Source organism: Asterias rubens, chromosome 12 (assembly GCF_902459465.1).
Source record: "Asterias rubens chromosome 12, eAstRub1.3, whole genome shotgun sequence".
Taxonomy (NCBI): Eukaryota; Metazoa; Echinodermata; class Asteroidea; order Forcipulatida; family Asteriidae; genus Asterias; species Asterias rubens.
In genome coordinates, this window is record NC_047073.1 from 11,855,658 (window position 1) to 11,874,703 (window position 19,046).

The window sequence follows — 19,046 nt, forward strand, 5'->3', positions numbered from 1 at the left end:
GTATATATCAATGGAAAGCTGAACTGTACCTCTTTAAAATGATACCACATTTGCAATGATAACATGTTGCTGAACTTGGCTACACGAATAACAATGAGGCAAAGTCACAAATCAAATGTGCCAAAATTACCGTTGTCTGTGATTGGTCATTAGGTAATGCTCAATAATCGAACCGATCAAGCTTTTCAGAACCATTAATGGTTTACACGATGCACCAGTGAGCTCATCGGACACAATTAACCCTCATCTCATGAAAAACACCTTGTTTGATGGGTATTTGCAAGACGATATTCTACAGCCGAATGCAGTCCCATACTTGCAGACTCTTGGACCAAATGCCATCTTTCAAGATGACAACGCTCGCCCCCATCGAGCCCTACTTGTGACTGACTACCTGAAAAATGTTGGGGTGCACCGGATGGATTGGCCTGCTAACAGTCCAGACCTGAATCCCATGGAACATCTGTGGGACCAGCTTGGCCTCACTGTCCACGCCAGAACCACCAACACATCAACTGTGGCTGACCTAACCAGGTTCCTTAATAAAGAATGGAACGCCATCCCTCATCATAAGTGCATCACAAAACTTGTGTGCAGCATGAGAAGAAGGTGCCAGGCTGTCATCAACGCCTTCGGATCATCCACTTGTTACTGAACTGTTTGTATCAATAAAGTGTATTAAGATCAGTAAGTTGTCTTGCTCTATACCAAACTTCTTGTCTCAATAAAGTGGATTAAGATCAGTAAGTTGTCTTGCTTGTTTGAATTACATTGTCAATTTGATTGTTCACACAGTAACACAAAATTGCTAATTTTGGCACATTTGATTTGTGACTTTGTCTCATTCTTATTAACGTGGTCAAGTCCAGCAACATGTAATCATTGCAACTGTGGTATCATTTTAAAGAGGAACAGTTCAGCTTTGCATTGATATATACCATATACAAAGAGAGTATTAAATAATAACAAATATACTGGATTGAAAAAAAGTTTCCTTACTTTTTGTGAGCAGTTTAAAATGGTCATTGGGAAACTTGTACAATTTTGGTGTCTTAATTTCCACTCTATTTTAAGAGTAACAAAAGTAATAGCTGGTTAAATTTTTAGTTATGCCTTCTTACATTATATCAAAAATTGATAAAATCCAACAGTGCAATTAAAAAAAAAAATAGTACAAGATTTTAAATTTTCTTCCCTGTAAACAAATCATGCCTGCAGGAAAAGTCCAGGCTCTGGGGCTGATTTGAAAACTTGTGATGTCATGTTATATAATGTTGGTCATGTTCCTGGTATTTATAAGTAATCCCCTAACTAATTCATCAACACATTACATGTTTAGCAAGACAAGAGACCAGACTATTTTTTCATTTTTTTCCCCTAGCTTTGAGTAGTCTTTCAACCCTGTATTCATTAATTTGTTTTTGGGGACACAAAATTGTTTCTAATCCCAAGTTGTCGCAACCCTCGCAATCAATACAAAGCGCAGACCAAAGCAATAAGTTTGGATAAGCATTAAGTCTCATCTGCTGCTACCAATTGTCTCATTTTCACCAGTGACCAGTGAAAAACACTTATGTATCCATGTGTTTGATGATAAAGATCACGAATCTAAGAAATTTGTAAATTTTAAATAAATTTATATGCAAATAAATGTAAATTAAGGAGCTTTCTTAGCCAAGTGCTTTAAACAACTTCAAGGGATATAATATTTGAATACATGAATATTCATCACTTGTAATTCTATTGTTTTGGGTTTTTTTTTTTTACTTTGTGTACTTGTGATCTTTTTATTGCTTATTATAGTAAAGATTGATGACAAAAGTTAATTATTCTTTGTACAAAAAAATAATTATCAAGTCCAAGCATGTCCACTATAAAAATTAGTGTACCGAGTTACAATTGTGAATTTGTTTAACTTGGAGGTATCGGAGGTTTAAATAAAAGAATATAATTTTGACAAATCACCGATCAAATGTTTTTGTCTTATCTCATTTGTAGTAAGTTGTAAGTCTTGTCACCCAGTTCCTCAGAAAAAAAAATATATATAAGGGGAATCAATGTGTGGTGAAGAGGTTTTCAACTAGTGGTTTAAACCCAACGAGGCCTGGTTCTTGATAATTTTACCGAGACGAAGTCAAGGTAAATTATCAAGAACCAGGCCTTGGCGGGTTTAAACCACTAGTTGAAAACCGATTCAACACTTTGATTCCCATTCATAAATACCTTTTCGGTCAAAAAACATCAACACTTTTGGTCAAAAAGTAAAATAAATGCAAAAATTATAATTGTTCAATGATTTCTTTCAACACAACACCCTAAAGCTATGAAATGGAATGGCCCTCCGCCGCCCTCGGGTAAACAACAACAGGGAATGCTGTGCGCGTGCGCATATCGCGTGATGTGGCACAACTGTCTCGGCCGTTGCTCTCGACCAATAGGAATGAAGAAACTGTCTTATAAGCACAGGTGCAAGCTCGCATGTCACGCCTATGTATAAACACTTTTTACTGGTCATAAACAAACGTTTATACACACCCACGTGACGCGCTCTCCAACAAAAGGAATAGCGAAACTGTCTTGAGGTATTTATGAATATATATTTACAACTATAGGCACAATCTATTTCGATGAAATGACCCCCCCCCCCCCCCCCCCCGACCTGAAATGTTGACCGTAAAGTAAATATGGGTATTATCAAATTGTCTATTGATAAAAAGATGTCCCAGATGAAGTCACCTATAATTTATGTACTGATTTTTTCTTCTCGGAAAATTTCATTCCAATGAGCCTCAAAAGAATAAAAGTTTTAGAATAATATGAAATTTTACAATGAAAAACCAAAGGTGTTTTTGAAGCTCAATATATTAACCATGCACAAACTAGAGTCGTCTGCAATCAAACTAAACCCTTTTCCTCCCATCATAAAACAAACGACAACTAGGAAGTATGCAAAGGGTACCTGACTAAATTGCAACACTTGTAACTGCCTCTATCCCGGCAGTGTGGTGTGAGCGAAACAATACTGAGAAGATATGCGGGGACGAGCGAAATATTTACACAGACAGTGGGAAAAGACATTGTGGTTCTTTTCAACGTGGTCCATCACTGTTCACCGGCTGTACGTAAAACTCTTGTGTATCTTTTTCATTTTAAGTCCGCAGTTATGGTTATAGTAAACTTCAGATTCTATTGTTTATTGATTTGTTCATTGGTGAATAGTTTAATGTGAAAAAGAGGAATACCGATTGAATAATAAAGTATAAAATCTAGGTTTTGTTTAGTACAATCTCAGCTCAGGCTGTGCATAGAGAAAGGGGCTGTGCTGTAGTACGCCTGTCATTTTGTATGGCAGAGTCGTCGTCGTGGCAGACGTCTTCTGTAATTCATAAGATACAATAGAGGGCGCGTGCAACACATTTATTCCAAACACAAAAGGCCTACTAACTGTTAACAGTTATGTACTTGGTAGAATTTCGTCCTGAATCCTCCGCTGGGGAACTTGTAGTAAGAAGTAGGTCAGAAGAGTGTCGTCTAACTCTAATAAATAATACGATTTTTTGTTCTTGTTTATTAATATTATTATTATTACTATTATATTAAAATATTGGGCCTAGATTGTGAATGTAATTACTTTTGAAGGTTATTCCACAATTTCAGAGTTCTTGGCAAAAAAACAATTTGTTGGTGGTTGATGAGATGCTGGGTATTTTGAACTGATTGTCATTGTCCTTTCTTGCCCTCTGCGGTTTTGATTCTAAAATGTGGCTGTGTTCGGCTTTGATACCATTGACCATCTTAATAAAGTGTTGTTAGCTGGTGAATTTGTCATTGACTCTGAAGTGTGTCCCAACCCAAGGATACGAGCATGCTGGAAGCACTGCTTGTGCGGGAGTAATCACCACAAAGAAGCGTGCAGCTCTTCTTTGCACCATTTCCAGTGATGTAATCTGGTTTGCTTTTTGTGGGGGTTCCAAGCAGCGGTGCCATATTGGAGGTGGGGTTTAACAGGGGTGACATAAAGTCTTTTAATGAAATCATCGTTTAAATCTCCTTTTTCACTTCACCATCTTTTTTTATAATTAAAACATCCTACTTAAAATAAATGAGGTTTGCGATAACATTACAGTACCATGTGAAAAGTTTTTTTGAATTGAATAGTGTTGGTCTGCAATGCATCGGTGGTGCAAAAAAGTGTTTCACATAAAATTTAAAATTTGCAACTTTTCATCTACACTAAATAAAAGTCACTACAATCCCTCAAAGACACGATTGGCGATGTTCATTTTATTACAACACAGATTACTGGAGAACAGATGTCTGTATCACACAAACGTCTAAACCATTAAGAAGTTCTCGATGGGGGTCGTTCCATGTTTTTCAGTCCCTTCCTGTTTGCTTGGGTTTTCCCTGTTGGAGATTTTTGCCTCCCACATCTAAAAATTAACAATTCTTCTTGTTTCCTGTCCAGCCTGTTTGAACTAAATGTACTTTTGGTTGTGTAATAAATAAATACACTTGGTTACGAGAAAGACTTTGCTAGGGTCAAAATGTCAGGCCATTAACTTTTTTTTGTATTTATTCCGTAGGTCCTTTTGGTTGGTAAGCAGTTTGCAGTCAGCTAATTCTATTTTCTCAAATAATTTAATTAAAACATCTTTTTTCATATTCTAATCTAGTGTACTTTCTCTTGGTGTTGTTGAAGTCCCGAACAGATCCCCAAGACAATTAACTCAAGATGGCAAACCCCATGATGCACGAGAATATTTGGTTTGACAAATCCAAGGTGGAGAGTGCCGAACGGACTTACCAGGAGCATCGTGCTAAGCAGGTTGATGGACTCGTAGTACAGGTGCGTTAAATCAACGAAGGCTGGTGCTAACCATGTTTTGTTTTTGCCCAAAATTACCTGCGCCCTTAGCTCGTAAATCATCAACTGGCCCTCGCAGGCACTCTGTTTACAGATTACAGTGGTACCACTTCAATATTTTCTTTAATAAATGAAAGTACATTTGAAATTCGGGACAATTTATATCTGATTTGGAAATCACAGCCTTGTGCAAACAAATTCGCCTGGATTTTTCTAGGTGTGTGATTCCAAACCCAAACCCTCAATTTCAAACCCACTTGATAAACAGGGATTTGGTTTTCGTTGGTGGTGGGTGAAGCTGGGAATGTTGTTTTAAAAGCAAACCACATCACACGCTCATTATTTTTATCAATATTTTTCCCTCTTAAATATTATTGGTGCTGTGCTGTTGTGTGATTTTTGTCCCATTTGGATACTGAGATCAATAGATACTAACCTATTGACCCCTTGCAAAACGTGCACGCACTTACCTGCGCTATAGTTTTCCGCCATTTTGGGAGACAAGATGTACGCAAAGTAGTTGACCCCCAAAATTGTGGAAATGGTAGATCCACACTTTGCAAGGGTGCACTTCACGTCTGCAGGGGGTCATTTGACCAAACTGTTTTAACTCAAAACAAATGTTGCATAGTTTTTTGGTGTTAAAATGTCGGGCTAACAACCTGTTGCTTTGAGTGTTTGTTTGTAAAGAAAATTCTAGTAAAGATATTAATTGACCCAGTTACTTCAAGGGTGTCGGCCGTCGCATAGGGCGACGCCCTTTGTGATGTGATGGCCAGAACACATACAGTACCTAAGTATGCACAGTCTATACAGAGTGGCAGGCTTACGTCATAGTGTGTTAATGTGCTCCTACTTACTCTCCAAATTATTTTGTAAAATCCCCACAAAAAAAAGAAAAATAATCAGTTGGCCCTTCAGTGCAGTCAGTCAAGGTTTATTTGCTGTGTTTTTTAAAGGTTAGGAAGTGATGCCTTTCATTATGTGTCTTTCTTATATTATTCATCTTTGAACATTTCTCACAGTGCGTTACATCATCTCACTAGGTTTCTAATTCCTATCTTTTTTTCTATGGTAAACCTGGATTAACTCACTGGGAGAAAGATCAGGCCTGATACTTCACGGAGGCAACGAAGGCGATTGCCTCCGTTGCCCCTGGTCATTGCCTTGGTGCCCTTGAAATGCTCCAGTAGAAATTTACAATTTACTCATAAGGTGCCCTTTACTAAAGGAGAAAATGCCTTGGTGCCCTTGGCCTTTCAAAAACGAAGCATACAGGCCTGAAAGATGGTTGTCTTCTGAAAGTCATTTGCTTTTACATTCCCTCATCTTTTTTTTCTCTTGCAATATTAGCACCACACAAACAGATTGGATTTGAGAAATCTTTGTATCACTGTGTATAGAGAATAGTTTTTGGGGGAAAAGGGTCTTGCAAATGCTGTTGACTAAACTAAAAATGCTTGTTTGCCAGCAGTGGCTCTCACCCACCCCTGTAACAAGTCATAGTGCTGATTTCCGTCAGCAACAAATTGGCCTGGTTGGCTGTTCTTGGCAAATTAAGCTATGGTGTCAGGGTCTCTCGCTCACCTTTCATTGAACAATTTCTCTTGTAAAGCAGAGCTAAAAGTTTCACAAAATGTTTCCATTGCTACTCAAGATCTGTAACTCAATATCAGTATTGAGTGTGCACAAAATAAGTTCAGTCTAAATTTAATTCTTGAAAAAATTGCTTGACGAAATCGTTCTCTGACTTCACTTGTAACACTCTAGCCCATCATTGCTTTTTGAGTCCGCTATTTTAGTAGATTCAATTTCTCTGTCATTGTTGTCTGTCAAAGCACATGTACTGCATTTTAATATAAAAAATATTTGTTATTGAAATATCAAATTCATAAAGCACTAGAAGCAGCACCTTGATTTAAAAAGCAAATCAAATGCTCATTGCTGAAAACAGCAAAAAAAAAAAAAATTATAAACAATTTGCATTGTGGGTTATTAGGTTGTTTATTACAGGAAAAAGGAAGTGGACCCCAAACTGCGCACTTATAAAATTTGCTGATACCCTAAGAGGGTTATTTTTACATCAGGAAGCCTTGACTCCACCATCCATGCCACCAACCCCGTCCCCCACTTCAGTTTATAGCCCTTTTCACACTGTGCCTCTTATCCCCATGGAACACAGCCCTTGGGAGGCCCCAGGAATTTGTTTACCCCCTCGGTTATCCCAGCGTAACCCAGCGCACGTTCAAACTGTCCTAGGTCCCTATTCCATAGGATTCCGGCTGAACATTCCAAGAATACCCCATGGTTTTACCGCTTGCCCCTTCTCCAGAGCAGGGATAGCTATTCCCTGGAGTATGCCCATTAGCCGGGGTAGATCAGTGTTTGAGCAATCACAGTGTAAAATGGCCGGCCGTTATTTTGGCCCAGGGGAATAGATTAGTGTGAAAAGGGCTTAAAGGCAGTGGACATTATTGGTAATTACTCAAAATAGTTGATAGCATAAAACCTTTCTTGGTAACAAGTAATGGAGAGCAGTTGATAGTATGAAATATTGTGAGAAATGCTCCCTCTGAAGTAACGCAGTTTTCGAGAAAGAAGTCATTTTCCACGAATTTGATTTCGAGACCTCAGAATTAGATTTTGAGTTCTCGAAATCAAGCATCTGAAAGCACACAACTTTGTGTGACAAGGGGGTGTTTTTTCTTTCATTATTATCTCGCAACTTCGACGACCAATTGAGCTCAAATTTTCACAGGTTTATTATTTTATGCATATGTTGATATATACACCAAGTGAGAAGACTGGTCTTTGACAATTACCAATAGTGTCCAGTGTCTTTAAACACACCTGTCGTTATTTCTGAACTCATTCTACAGGCCTCCCAAGGCGGCCAGTCCGACCTAGCTGGCCAGATCGCACGTGCACGACAGACAATCACAAATACACTGAACACTGTGAGTAACAAAAACCCCAAACATGCTCAACGGACTAGCTCTACTCTTTCTTACTGTCAGTATGTTGTGCACCAACTTAAATATTGTGTATTTCTTGGGTCTCCCCCCTACATGTATGTTCCAACATCTCTATGTTTCAAGTCCCCTACATGTGTGTTTCAACTCCACTATGTTCCAATGCCCCTATGTTACAATGCCCCTAGTGCTCACTGCTCTATTGTATTTTCTTAAAGGAACACGTTGCCTTGGATCGGTCGAGTTGGTCTTTGAAAAGCGTTCGTAACCGTTTTTTATAAAATGCAAATGGGTAGAAAGATGTTGTAAAAGTAAAATACAATGATCCACACAAACATGCCTCGAAATTGCATAGTTTTCCCTTTACCCCGTCGACTAACACGGTCGGCCATTTATGGGAGTCAAATTTTTGACTCCCATAAAAGGAAAACCACGCAATTTCGAGGCAAATTTGTGTGGATCATTGTATTCTACTTTTAAAACATCTTTCCAGCCATATGCATTTTATAAAAAAACGGTTACAAACGCTTTTTATAGAACAACTCGTCCGATCCAAGGCAACGTGTTCCTTTAATCTTAACCTTGGCTCAAGCTCCAACCCTAATCCTAGCATGTAAATCATCAGGGGGTTTCGGAGTGGGTTTTAGGAACAGGGGTGTTGGAACATAGTGGTGTCAGAATATCTATAGGGTTCTTCGGAATATAGAGCAGTCACCGTTTCTTGTTATGTGATTGAAGAATCTTAGATCAATATATGTTGTCATCTTTCCCAAATCACTTGAGTTTCAAAATGTATATCACTTCTGTGGGCATGTACATGTTTTTTATTATCATTTGATTTTATGTTTTCACATCAGTGTCTTTAATTTCATTGAATGAAATTGGGGACAACCATGTTTGGAAAATCATTTTGGTACTTAAAACACGCACTCCTCCTTAAGTATCAATTAATTATTGCATGTTTCATTGCATCAGTGTCAGCTACTTGTTTCGTTCCTTCCTTTCCCTCATTGACATTATGAATTTCCTCCCCTCCTGAAGGTATTAAAGACTGTTCAGGATTGTTAAAGATAAAACACATCATTGATCAATTTTAGTCTGAAAACTTTAATGGAAATTTAGACGCAATTCAATCATCTGTGTGATGTTTTTTTTTTGTATTTTCAAATAATAAACCACCTATCTATCTTTATTCTTTATCTAACTTACTGATTTATGAAGTTCATACCAGAATAATTTAATGTGAAATATTTTACTCTGAAATGAAGTCGTATTCAAGAAAACTTTATCTAAAAACCTAAAAGGTGCAACAGCTGATTTCAGTTGCTCCAAATCAAAAATGAAGGACAATGTTTTTTTACATGCTGACAATTGTGCATGTTTTCTTCTCACTATTTTCTCCCGACTGACACAACGGATAAAGCCCAAACTTTCACAGGTTTTTTCATGTATGGTTGGTCACCCATAACATGAACACTGTCCGCAGCTATTTTGTTTTCCTTCAGTTTACACAAAAAGTTGACCTATTTAAATTATTTCTTTACAGTCACAACAAATTATGAACAATGAAAAAGTGCTGTATCGCCGTACCCCCAAAATGGTCCTTATGGTTGTTGACACCTTTTTTGTTTTTGGCTATTTTCATTGTATGTGAAGTTGGGGAGAAGTTGATTTGTTCATATACTTTAATAACCCTCTAACCTCTAATCTATACTTTGGCTGTGTAACTGTTTTTAGTTCAGATATGTGTGTAGTGAATCCTTGTACTAATATTGTGGACATATGTGTTGCGTACTAACTTTTGTCCTTGTGTTTTTGTTGATGCTAATAATCATTCAGAGCTGCCAACACCTGTCTGCAGAAAGTTCCCTGAAAATTTACAAATTTTTCCATGTTCTGATCGACAAGTTTTAAGATCTTCCTGATCATGGTTCTCCACAGGGTTAAATCCTGCCCGATTGTCAAATTGCGCAAATTATTCTTGCATAATCGGCATATTGCGCTGTTGCGCAAACCATTCCTGCAGCCTGCTCTATCGGCAAATTGTGCAAACAATTCCTGCTATATTTTTGAACGGGCGCATTTGGTATTTTGAAAATACCCTTCCAAAACCATTTGAGCAGAACGCTGCTGACTATGGAAACTTTTTCCCTGTTATGTTGAATGAAACTTGACTATCCAGATTGTTGTACAAGTTCTCCCAGATGGCAAGACACACATGTTGGCAGCTCTGAATAGGTGTGGTGTGTAGATTTGCTTGACTAATTTATTTTGATCTCAGTAATTTGTTTTGTTTATTTTTTCCAAAGAACAATTGTATACAGTTCCTGATTTGGAATTGTTTTTTGTTCTTGAAAAATCTTTTATAAATCAAACGTTTATCAAATTATGATGTCCCTTTTTTTTTTGGACAACAAATAATTGACAAAAATAGCATGTTGGTTAAGTGTAAAAGACCATGCAAGTCTTGCATGTTTTTGAAAATTTTCTTGGCCCTCTTTGGCCTCAATTACATTGCTTTAGCGCGTGAAGGAAACACTCTCGCACATGTTAACGGCTTCAAATGTTCGAATGTGCACAAGACTTGCACATGTCAGGTGTGTCTGTTGTTTACAGCAACACCTTTTACTTTTGAAAGATTGATGTAATTTTTGTCAAATTTATTATGAAATTGTTTAAAGGGTGTCGGCCTAGGAATTGGAATGACAGTGGACAGTCCTGAACTAGCTGCAAGGTTGGGGGCTGTAGAGAAGGAGAATGCTGAACTTCGCCAAGGTAAGGGTCAAACCATTCTATGTATGTGTGTACTTTTTTATTTTGATTGTGCCGAGTGTCATGACAGAGTGGTTTAAAGCACTGAATGCAAGTTCTGGTGTTTAAGTGATCGGAGTGTGGGTTCGAATTCCGGTCATGTCACTTGTGGTCCTTGAGCAAGATGCTTTACTATAATTCCTTCTCTTCACCCAGGGGTATTGTATTAATGGGTACCTTTCAACACCTTGTCAACGGACGGTGACAGTTTTTACTGTTTTCTTGGCAAATAGATCTTGTATTCAGCTTAAACTTATGGCTTTGTATGTATCTTTCTTTATAATTTTACCTATAAATCAGCATTACATTGAACAAAAACGATCAATGACCCTACATTTAAGCAGCCAAAAGAAAAAAAACACTTGGTTTGCCCTACTTAGCCAAGCGCCTTTCACACCAATTTTCCTCATGTCTTTCCTATGTTTTGATATATTACTTGAAACTGTTTTGCTTCTTTCCAAAGTAACGGCCGATCTTCAAGCCGCCGTCAGCAAGCTGACAGCAAGGGTCAACGCCCTGGAGGGTGGGTCCTCTGGAGCACCCAAATCCACCGCATCTGCACCTGTAAGTTTTTGTATATTAAAGGGATTGGGCGAGTTAGTCTATTAAAAGCGTTTGAAACCGAATGATCATCATCATCATCATCATCAGTCGGCTGTACAGCAGGCAGACACAAGCTTTTCCCATTCTCTCCTGTCTTGTGCTATTCTCCGAATCTCAAGGGGGGAGAGCAGAAAATCTGGGGAGACTAATCTTCCGATGTACTCAGGGTACAGCAGGCGCTAACGACCTTGTTTGCGCCGGCCATGCGATGGGGAGTATTGAGCATAGATGTTGAGTGGCCCGTTGGCGGGTTTCTGTAGGATGCGTCCAACCCATCTGAGTTTTTGTTTTTGGATAACCGAATAATATGAAATTCATATTGTTAGAAAGATGTTTTAAAAGTTTAGTATAACGATCCACACATATATGCCTCGAAAGTGCTTTGTTTTTCTTTTCCTTTACCCCAAATTGGGGTGACGTGTTAGTTCACATCCCATGTATTTCACAACAAACAGTTTCAGAAGCTTTTCATAGACCAACTCGCCAAATCCAAGGCAACGTGTCCCTTTAACCCAGACAACTTCCAAGTTTTTCCTTCATTATTTTGACTGCATTTGCAAGAGTTTCACATGCTCGTTCTATGCAGTGCAGAAATTTTTTGCAGAAGTACATGTCATCCAGATAGAATGAAGCAGTTATCCAACTTTTTTTCTTTTTTTTACGACAACAATAGTGTGACCAAAGTTCGTGCTTAGATTGGTTTCTGACCATCAGTGTTGTATTCTTGACCAATTTTAGTGGTGGGCTCTAAATCCAATTTAGTCCACCAAGAGAGAGCGGTTCAACAAAATAATTCATTTTTAGATAAGGGGGCCATCACTGCTGAAGTGCAATCAGGGGGCAATCTGTGCTGAGCAGCACAGTGTATTTTGCTCAGAGTGCTGGGCGAAGTTTGTTAGTTCTTGGCAAGCTCGCCCCGGCACCGCCCACTGTGGCTACAACACTGCTCACGATACAAACTTTTAAACCCTGTTTGTTAATTCTATTCTTGTTTGTTGTTGTTTTGTTTGAATACTTAGCCTGCAGCCTCAAAGCAAGAGGAAGAAGAAGAAGACTCAGATTCTGATGTTGATCTCTTCGGTGATGACGATGATGAGGTAGGTCTTTAAGATTAAAACAGACGACCCAATCTTATTTATGATTTCGCATGTTAAAGGCACTGGACACTATTGGTTATTACTCAAAACAATTGTTAGCTTAAAAACTTGCTTGGTAAAGCGCAATGAAGAGTTGTTGATAGCTCCCTCTGAAGTAATGTAGTATTTGAGACAGTACCTTCTCTCTAAAATATTTGAATTTAATATCATTCACTGTGGCTGGATTGATAATTCTCTGTGCCAGCCTACAATTTGATGTGTGATGAGTGTCTACACAGTATACAGTTAACCCTCCTACTGTCTGACCATTCAATATCATCCACTAAGGTTATGAATGATTGTAAACTATGCCAGCCTGCAATACCATATCATGTGGTAAATGCATCCACCCAGTACACACTTGTTGGCATGTTTTAGTTCTTTGCACAGTTGTGTCAGCCTACACAACCCTTACAGTTGAATGGTTTCAAATGGTCAGTCAACTCACTTTTTTTCACAGAACTCGAGAAAGTACTGAGTAAACAGAAAAGTACTGAGTAAACGGTGTTGACACACATCAGTGTATGGGTAAAATAAAAAAATAATAATATGATTTATCCCTGATGCAAATTTAACATCTATTATAACATCGTTGCGGTACCCGCTGCCAAAACATAGGATTCAAACTGCCCTCTAGCTACCGGGCAATCACGGTAGTCTAGTTGGTAAGACACTGCTCTAGAATTGCAAATGTCGTGGGTTCGAATCCCACCCGAGTAATATGACTGATATTTTTTTCACAGGACTGGGGAAAGTTCTGAGTATACAGTGCTAACACACATCGGTGTATGGGTAAAAAAAAAACTAAAGAGTAAGAGAATGGCTGCATGGCTTATTTTGTTTCTGTCTGGTTACTTTTTGTTTGCAGGAAGACGACTCCCTTGCAAAGATGCAAGCTGAGAAAAAAGCAGCACAGGATGCTCAAAAGAAAACTAGTAAGTTTTTTTTTTTCTTCACAGGCGCGGATGGAGGGGTGGGTTGGTATGGGGGAGGGGAGGGGGGTTGTCATAATTTCTCCCAAGGCCTCGAACCTCTCTCTTGAAGGAGCACAGCAGTGGCGCTCTGGTAGGGGACATTTATATGAGGAAAATGTTACTTTTGTACCTCAAACTTTGCAAGGGGCACCACAGCAAAAGCACAGGTGCATTGGGAGGCCTTTTCCCCCTGCTCTCAGCGACATTTTTGTTCCTGTTGTAAACTCTTAACTTGTGCTATTTTATGTAGTCCTACTCTCGCTTGTTATTTGGGACTGCAGCCCTCATTCCTCCACTATCCTCCATTATTAAACGATATTGTTTACATGTACTCCTTTCCTGTTACTAATGTGACATGGATACTTTGTTGTCTTCCCTACAGAAAAAGTTGTCATTGCAAAGTCCAATATCATTCTGGATGTCAAACCGGTAAGCTCAACCAAAACAATATTTCTCATTTTCTCCCAGCAAACTTGAATCCTTGACTGTCATTGGTGGATCCATGGCAACAACAGTATGATATTGATCCACCTTCTGTGTATTACTCTGTTCTCACTAATTGTTTAATGGTATGTTAAGCTCACTTGAAGAAAAATTCTGTGTGATGTTGACCTATATAGCATGGTCAATATCACCTTCTGTATATTACTCTGTTCTAACTCTTTGTTTTATGGTAGGTTAAGCTCACTTAAAGATTAGTTCTGTGTGATGTTGACCCATATAGCATGGTCAATATCGCCTTCTGTGTATTACTCTGTTCTAACTCTTTGTTTTATGGTATGTTAAGCTCACTTGAAGATAAATTCTGTGTGATGTTGACCCATATACATGTAGCATGCTCCTTATCGCCTTCTGTGTATTACTCTGTTCTAACTCTTTGTTTTATGGTATGTTAAGCTCACTTGAAGGTAAATTCCCTTACAGAGGAAGGGAAATTACCCTACAGAGGAAGGGAAATTACCCCTATTTTTCTCAGAATTATGTCATCAGATGTTTTGATAGTTGACAAAATTTTGCACTGGAAGGGTATCAAATGCAATGACAATTCACACCATTTTACTTTCCTCCCACATTTTGAACAAGTATTTTGTTTTGCTTACAGTCTTTTAAAGTTTAATTTAATGTACTTTTTACCCATTTGAGGCAGACAAATCTACATGTATATATGCAATGTGTATAATTTAATATTTCTTATAATTCAACTGGTTACTTTCCATTTTATTGTGTGTTTAATTGTTGTCTACTTAGATTTTGATATTTTTATCTGGTTAATTGTCATAATGCATTTTGACCTGTGTGTAAACACAGTCGTTACGCTGCTCTATGAAATTAGGCCCAGGGGCCGATTTCACAAAGCAATCAAATTCATCGCAAGACAAATTTTCAGTATCACCATAGAGATTTGTATTGTGACATCACACTTTACTTAGCAACTACGATTGATTTGAAGTTACGATCAATTTGAGATCTTTGTGAAATCGGCCCCAGGTCCTCAAGCCATTTTCAGGAATGTTCACAATTGGAAAATCTCATCCCTATACAGAGAGACAAGTACAAGTGTTTGCGCCAAATTCAATGATTGTTTCATTAACAATTTGTTCTTTCTCCTTTTTTTTTTTGTCTCTTTCTTATTTTTTTCTTTGATGCCCATCACTGACTTCAGTGGGATGATGAGACAGGTAATTTTCCTTTTGTTTCCTGATTGTTATTATTGTTAATGTAGACCTATTTCCACTCACTTTTTAAATGCTTTTTGATGATCTCATGTTCATGTACTACTGGCTTGTCCAGATTTTTGGCTTCCATTGTATTTTTTGTTTTGCTGATTCTTTATTTTAAATTCTTGCATTTAAAAAGTGTTATTAGTTTAATGTAAATTTTATGTACATTTTATTTTTCCCTATTTACAAAAATGTGTTTTTGTCGTTCTTTTTGTATGTATTTTGTGCAGTTGTTTTTACTATATGCATTTTGCTGTTATTATCGTTTTAAAATGTCTTTTTAATGTTTGGGCCATTTTTTCGTATGATGTTGTTGTAGATGCTGGGCACCACTGAAAAACAGTGTTTTGCTGAGAGGTTCTCTCGAGGATAACTAGTAAACAAAGAAATAAATATATTAAAAAAACTGATAGTTTTCTAACATTTTCTCGTTTAAATGCAGATATGGCTGAAATTGAGAAAGCTGTCCGCACTGTTCAATGCGATGGCCTGAAGTGGGGAGCATGTAAGTTACTACTTTAATAATGTGTTTCTCAAACCAATAAGAAATGTGTATATACCTGTACACCGGTGTGAGTTAAAGGGAAGGTATACCTTTCGTATTCACTCGCCAAATTAATGGCAATAAAAACTTTTGATTAGAAGCTTACAACAGCTTTCGGGTGTGTAAAGTATTTTTAGAAACATTTCACTACGATGTAATGTGGTCATGTAAAAAATAACGTTTTTATGGCCCCAAATTTGAATCTGAGATGCGTTACTACTTTAGCTTTTTTTTAGTGAGAAAATGACCTCTTTCTCAAAAACTCTGTTACTGAGTCGTTTCTCACAATGCTTTCCACAGTTATCAACAGCTCTCCGTTGCTAATTCTTATGCTGATGTATATTTTGAGTACTAACCAAACGTGTCCAGTTCCTTTGATCAAGTTTCCGTTTAAAACCAAACTGTCCCTTCCAAATCTTTTTTTTTAGCTAAATTAGTACCAGTTGGATACGGAATTAAGAAGCTCCAGATCACCTGCGTTGTAGAAGACGACAAAGTCGGCACAGACCTCCTAGAGGAGGAGATCACCAAATTTGAAGACCTTGTAAGTGTATTATTGTTTTTCTCTCCTTCTCTTGAACAAATGATAAAGTGCAGTTTTTTTTTTTTTTTATGCAATTGTCAAAAGTTTTTCTCAATTAACCTGAATGTCTTTTGTGGATGTAGTATTTGCATGCACACCATGTAGCCTGTAACGTCACTTTATTCTCCTGAAGACGAGCAGAGTATACTGTTTGAAACGTCGAGACCAAACCGGCTCTTTTCACAGCCAACACCTGCCCTGAGAGATTTAACATTTGTGTCCATCAGTGTTTCATGCTTTTTTAATTGAATGTATTGTTCTGTCCCACCGCTGCTTACTCGCTGACAGTTAGTTTTGCGCATGTGGGAAATTGTTGACGAGCGCCCTCTTGAGTCAAAATCGTAAACAAAACATAGCCTTTCAACCGTTGAAAACGATCTGGGGTCATCGCGATTTTTGACCAATTAAAAGCCAAGATGGAAAACTAAACATGAATATGCAATGAAGTTAGTTGCGATGGTCGGATTTTGAGTCGAATTGATCCTTCAAAATCTACGTAATGTGAATTTTCTTGTTGAGAAATAGACCTCACACGTAAGAAATATATAACAACTGATGTTTTCCACTCAAAATTGAGAAAGCAAACCCTTTGAAAACAATTCCCTGTTTATTTTTGTAACACATGACGACGTTCTGGTGAAGAATTTTTATCAAGGGTAATGTACACAAGCATTGGGCAATTGCGCTTTTTGTGACGTGTGCACATTGTATAAACATTGTGCAGTGTATGCGTTTGTTAAGTTTGTATGTGAAACATGTAGGCCGCGTCAGAAAAACGTCGGTGGAATCCCACTGATTTTGATAATTCCAGAGAGGGTTTGCTGCTATATAAACGGAATAATTTGATAAAATAATAATTTTCCTCTACAACAAACATTGTTTTAATATCAGGGAAATTCAATTTTACTCACAACAGTCTAACAAAACTCATCGTTGACGTCATTCGGTCTCGCTGTTAAAGTCATAGAAACATGCACAAAACAGCGATGGGGTCACTGCTATGAATAATTCATCTCATGTTGGACTTTCTGAAAATCTCGCGCATGCGCAAAACTAATTGGCACTCGATGTAGAGCTCTGAACAGCGGTGGTCCTATGATTGATATTTTATTATCTTGATTTGTTATAATATGCTTTTGATTTTCTTTATTTTTATATTCATGTATACTATTTGTTGGCGGGGGCTGGGAGGGCACATTGCTTTGATGAAAATTTTCAACAATGTTTGCCTTGCTCTGGACGGCCCCTGCCAACAAAGAATTATGTCTGAAGATTTAAAATAAATTTTATCTGTGAGAGGGCAAGGCCATTTTTATTTTTTAGTTCATGCCTGGATTTTGACAATATTCAATCCAGAAAGGCATCAAATTTGACCTGTAGACTGGTGGTAAATTTCCTTTTTGTTGGTATTCAATTACGCCAAGTTTCAAATTGACCATCCATTAAGCAAATTGAGTTAAAATAACTTTCTGCTAATATATTGTTAAATTGATTCCTTTGTGGTTTATTATTTGATATAATTTTTATTTGATCTATAACTTATATTTAGTAATAATTATTTAAGATTGTGTGGAATTTTGTTGTGTATTGCATGTTTGCAGGGAAACCTTCCTTTAATTAAATTGAAGTAAATTAAATTAAAAAAGAATTCTCCGTTAAAGTTTGTGTTTCTCCGTTAAAGTTTGTGTTTTTACGTTTGCCTTTCAGGTTCAAAGTGTTGACATCGCCGCCTTCAACAAAGTCTAGACAATGAAAACCCAGCTATGCAAAATATGGTCACCAGAAACACAGATTTAGAAATGTTCCCCTTGAAAGAATTTACAAAACTATTCTGAAGTGCCTAGTTTCCATTTTAAACAGTTTCGTCCGATGTCCCAAGTCATTTGTTGCTAAAACGCACCCTGGGGACTTGACCCAAGTCTGCACCTGTAAGTGTAAGTGACGGTAGTAGGAAAGGTCAAACCTTTACACAAGAAGGAACAAGTGTAGTGTCCACTGTTGTCGTACCTCACAGTATAAGGTAGTACCTCAAAACATGAGGTAATACCTCACAATAATCATGGTATTACCTCACACATTAAGGTAGTACCTCGTAAAATATGGTAGTACCTCAAAACATATGGTAGTACCTCACAATGTAAGATAGAACCTCACATTATATGACTTGATATTTCAGAGTACACACTGTTGAACCATTAACTTCAGAGCGGGGGCCAATTTCATAAAGCCTTGGGTGCATTTTGTTTGCGGTCCTTACCAAAATCTGCTTCGATTGAATTGGCCATTTGTTAATCAATGTAGGCCTATTGGTTTGTGAAAGTTTCATTGAAATCGGTTTGTTCCATTCTTTAAAGGTATGTTTCATTTAATAAGCCGTACTTTTTCAGTACTACAAAGAAACAACAATACCTTTTTTGAACAGCAGTCTAGCAACATTGGTTATTATCAAATCAAGGTTCATCATCCTCTGCAAGTTGATCTTGCTGTTGGAGTGGGACTTGAGTATTCAGTTGTATTTAACTAATGTCATAACTGAACATTATCAACATGACCGACTTATTACTGCAGAGAGCACAACCCACGCTGGGGTGGTTGATTTGTAATTTAAATAAAAGAATGAATTAATAATTAAATATACAATGCCATCCATTTTCTGAAGTTTGTTTTTTGGTTATTTGTTTCTTTGTTTAGATGATTTTGCCAACAGTGGAACTCGTCAAAGCTCCCACAAGGGGATATAAATGCCAAGCTGGTAACGGCCAATCTCTCTCATACAAACATAAGTTTAATACGTTAGGAATTGCACAAATCAAGAAACTGTGATTCGGTAACTAG

General features: G+C 37.6%; 1 protein-coding gene across 4 annotated transcripts; it reads left to right on the forward strand.

The window, feature by feature from the left end:
• Nucleotides 1–3,046: 3,046 nt before the first annotated feature.
• LOC117297828 (elongation factor 1-delta-like) lies at nucleotides 3,047–18,856 on the forward strand. Of its 4 annotated transcripts, none has more exons than XM_033780980.1 (12): nucleotides 3,047–3,122; nucleotides 4,703–4,849; nucleotides 7,747–7,824; nucleotides 10,521–10,614; nucleotides 11,114–11,214; nucleotides 12,273–12,350; nucleotides 13,258–13,324; nucleotides 13,746–13,792; nucleotides 15,027–15,042; nucleotides 15,527–15,589; nucleotides 16,057–16,172; nucleotides 17,919–18,856. In XM_033780980.1, exons 2-12 carry the CDS (start codon nucleotides 4,736–4,738, stop codon nucleotides 17,955–17,957), a joined length of 813 nt encoding a protein of 270 aa, XP_033636871.1. In that variant the 5' UTR covers nucleotides 3,047–3,122; nucleotides 4,703–4,735; the 3' UTR covers nucleotides 17,958–18,856. The 4 variants fall into 4 exon arrangements, with proteins under 4 accessions (XP_033636871.1, XP_033636874.1, XP_033636872.1 ...); XM_033780981.1 differs by having other exon boundaries at nucleotides 3,072–3,118; XM_033780982.1 differs by lacking the exon at nucleotides 3,047–3,122 and adding an exon at nucleotides 3,449–3,511.
• The last annotated feature ends 190 nt before the right edge of the window (nucleotides 18,857–19,046 follow it).

Bases quoted from the DNA above. Each gene is read 5' to 3' on its own strand.
- LOC117297828 (XM_033780980.1), top strand. From the start codon at position 4,736: ATGGCAAACCCCATGATGCACGAGAATATTTGGTTTGACAAATCCAAG. The intron at 11,215-12,272 runs GTAAGTTTTTGT...TTGAATACTTAG, and splicing joins AATCCACCGCATCTGCACCT to CCTGCAGCCTCAAAGCAAGA. The intron at 12,351-13,257 runs GTAGGTCTTTAA...TTTTGTTTGCAG, and splicing joins TCGGTGATGACGATGATGAG to GAAGACGACTCCCTTGCAAA.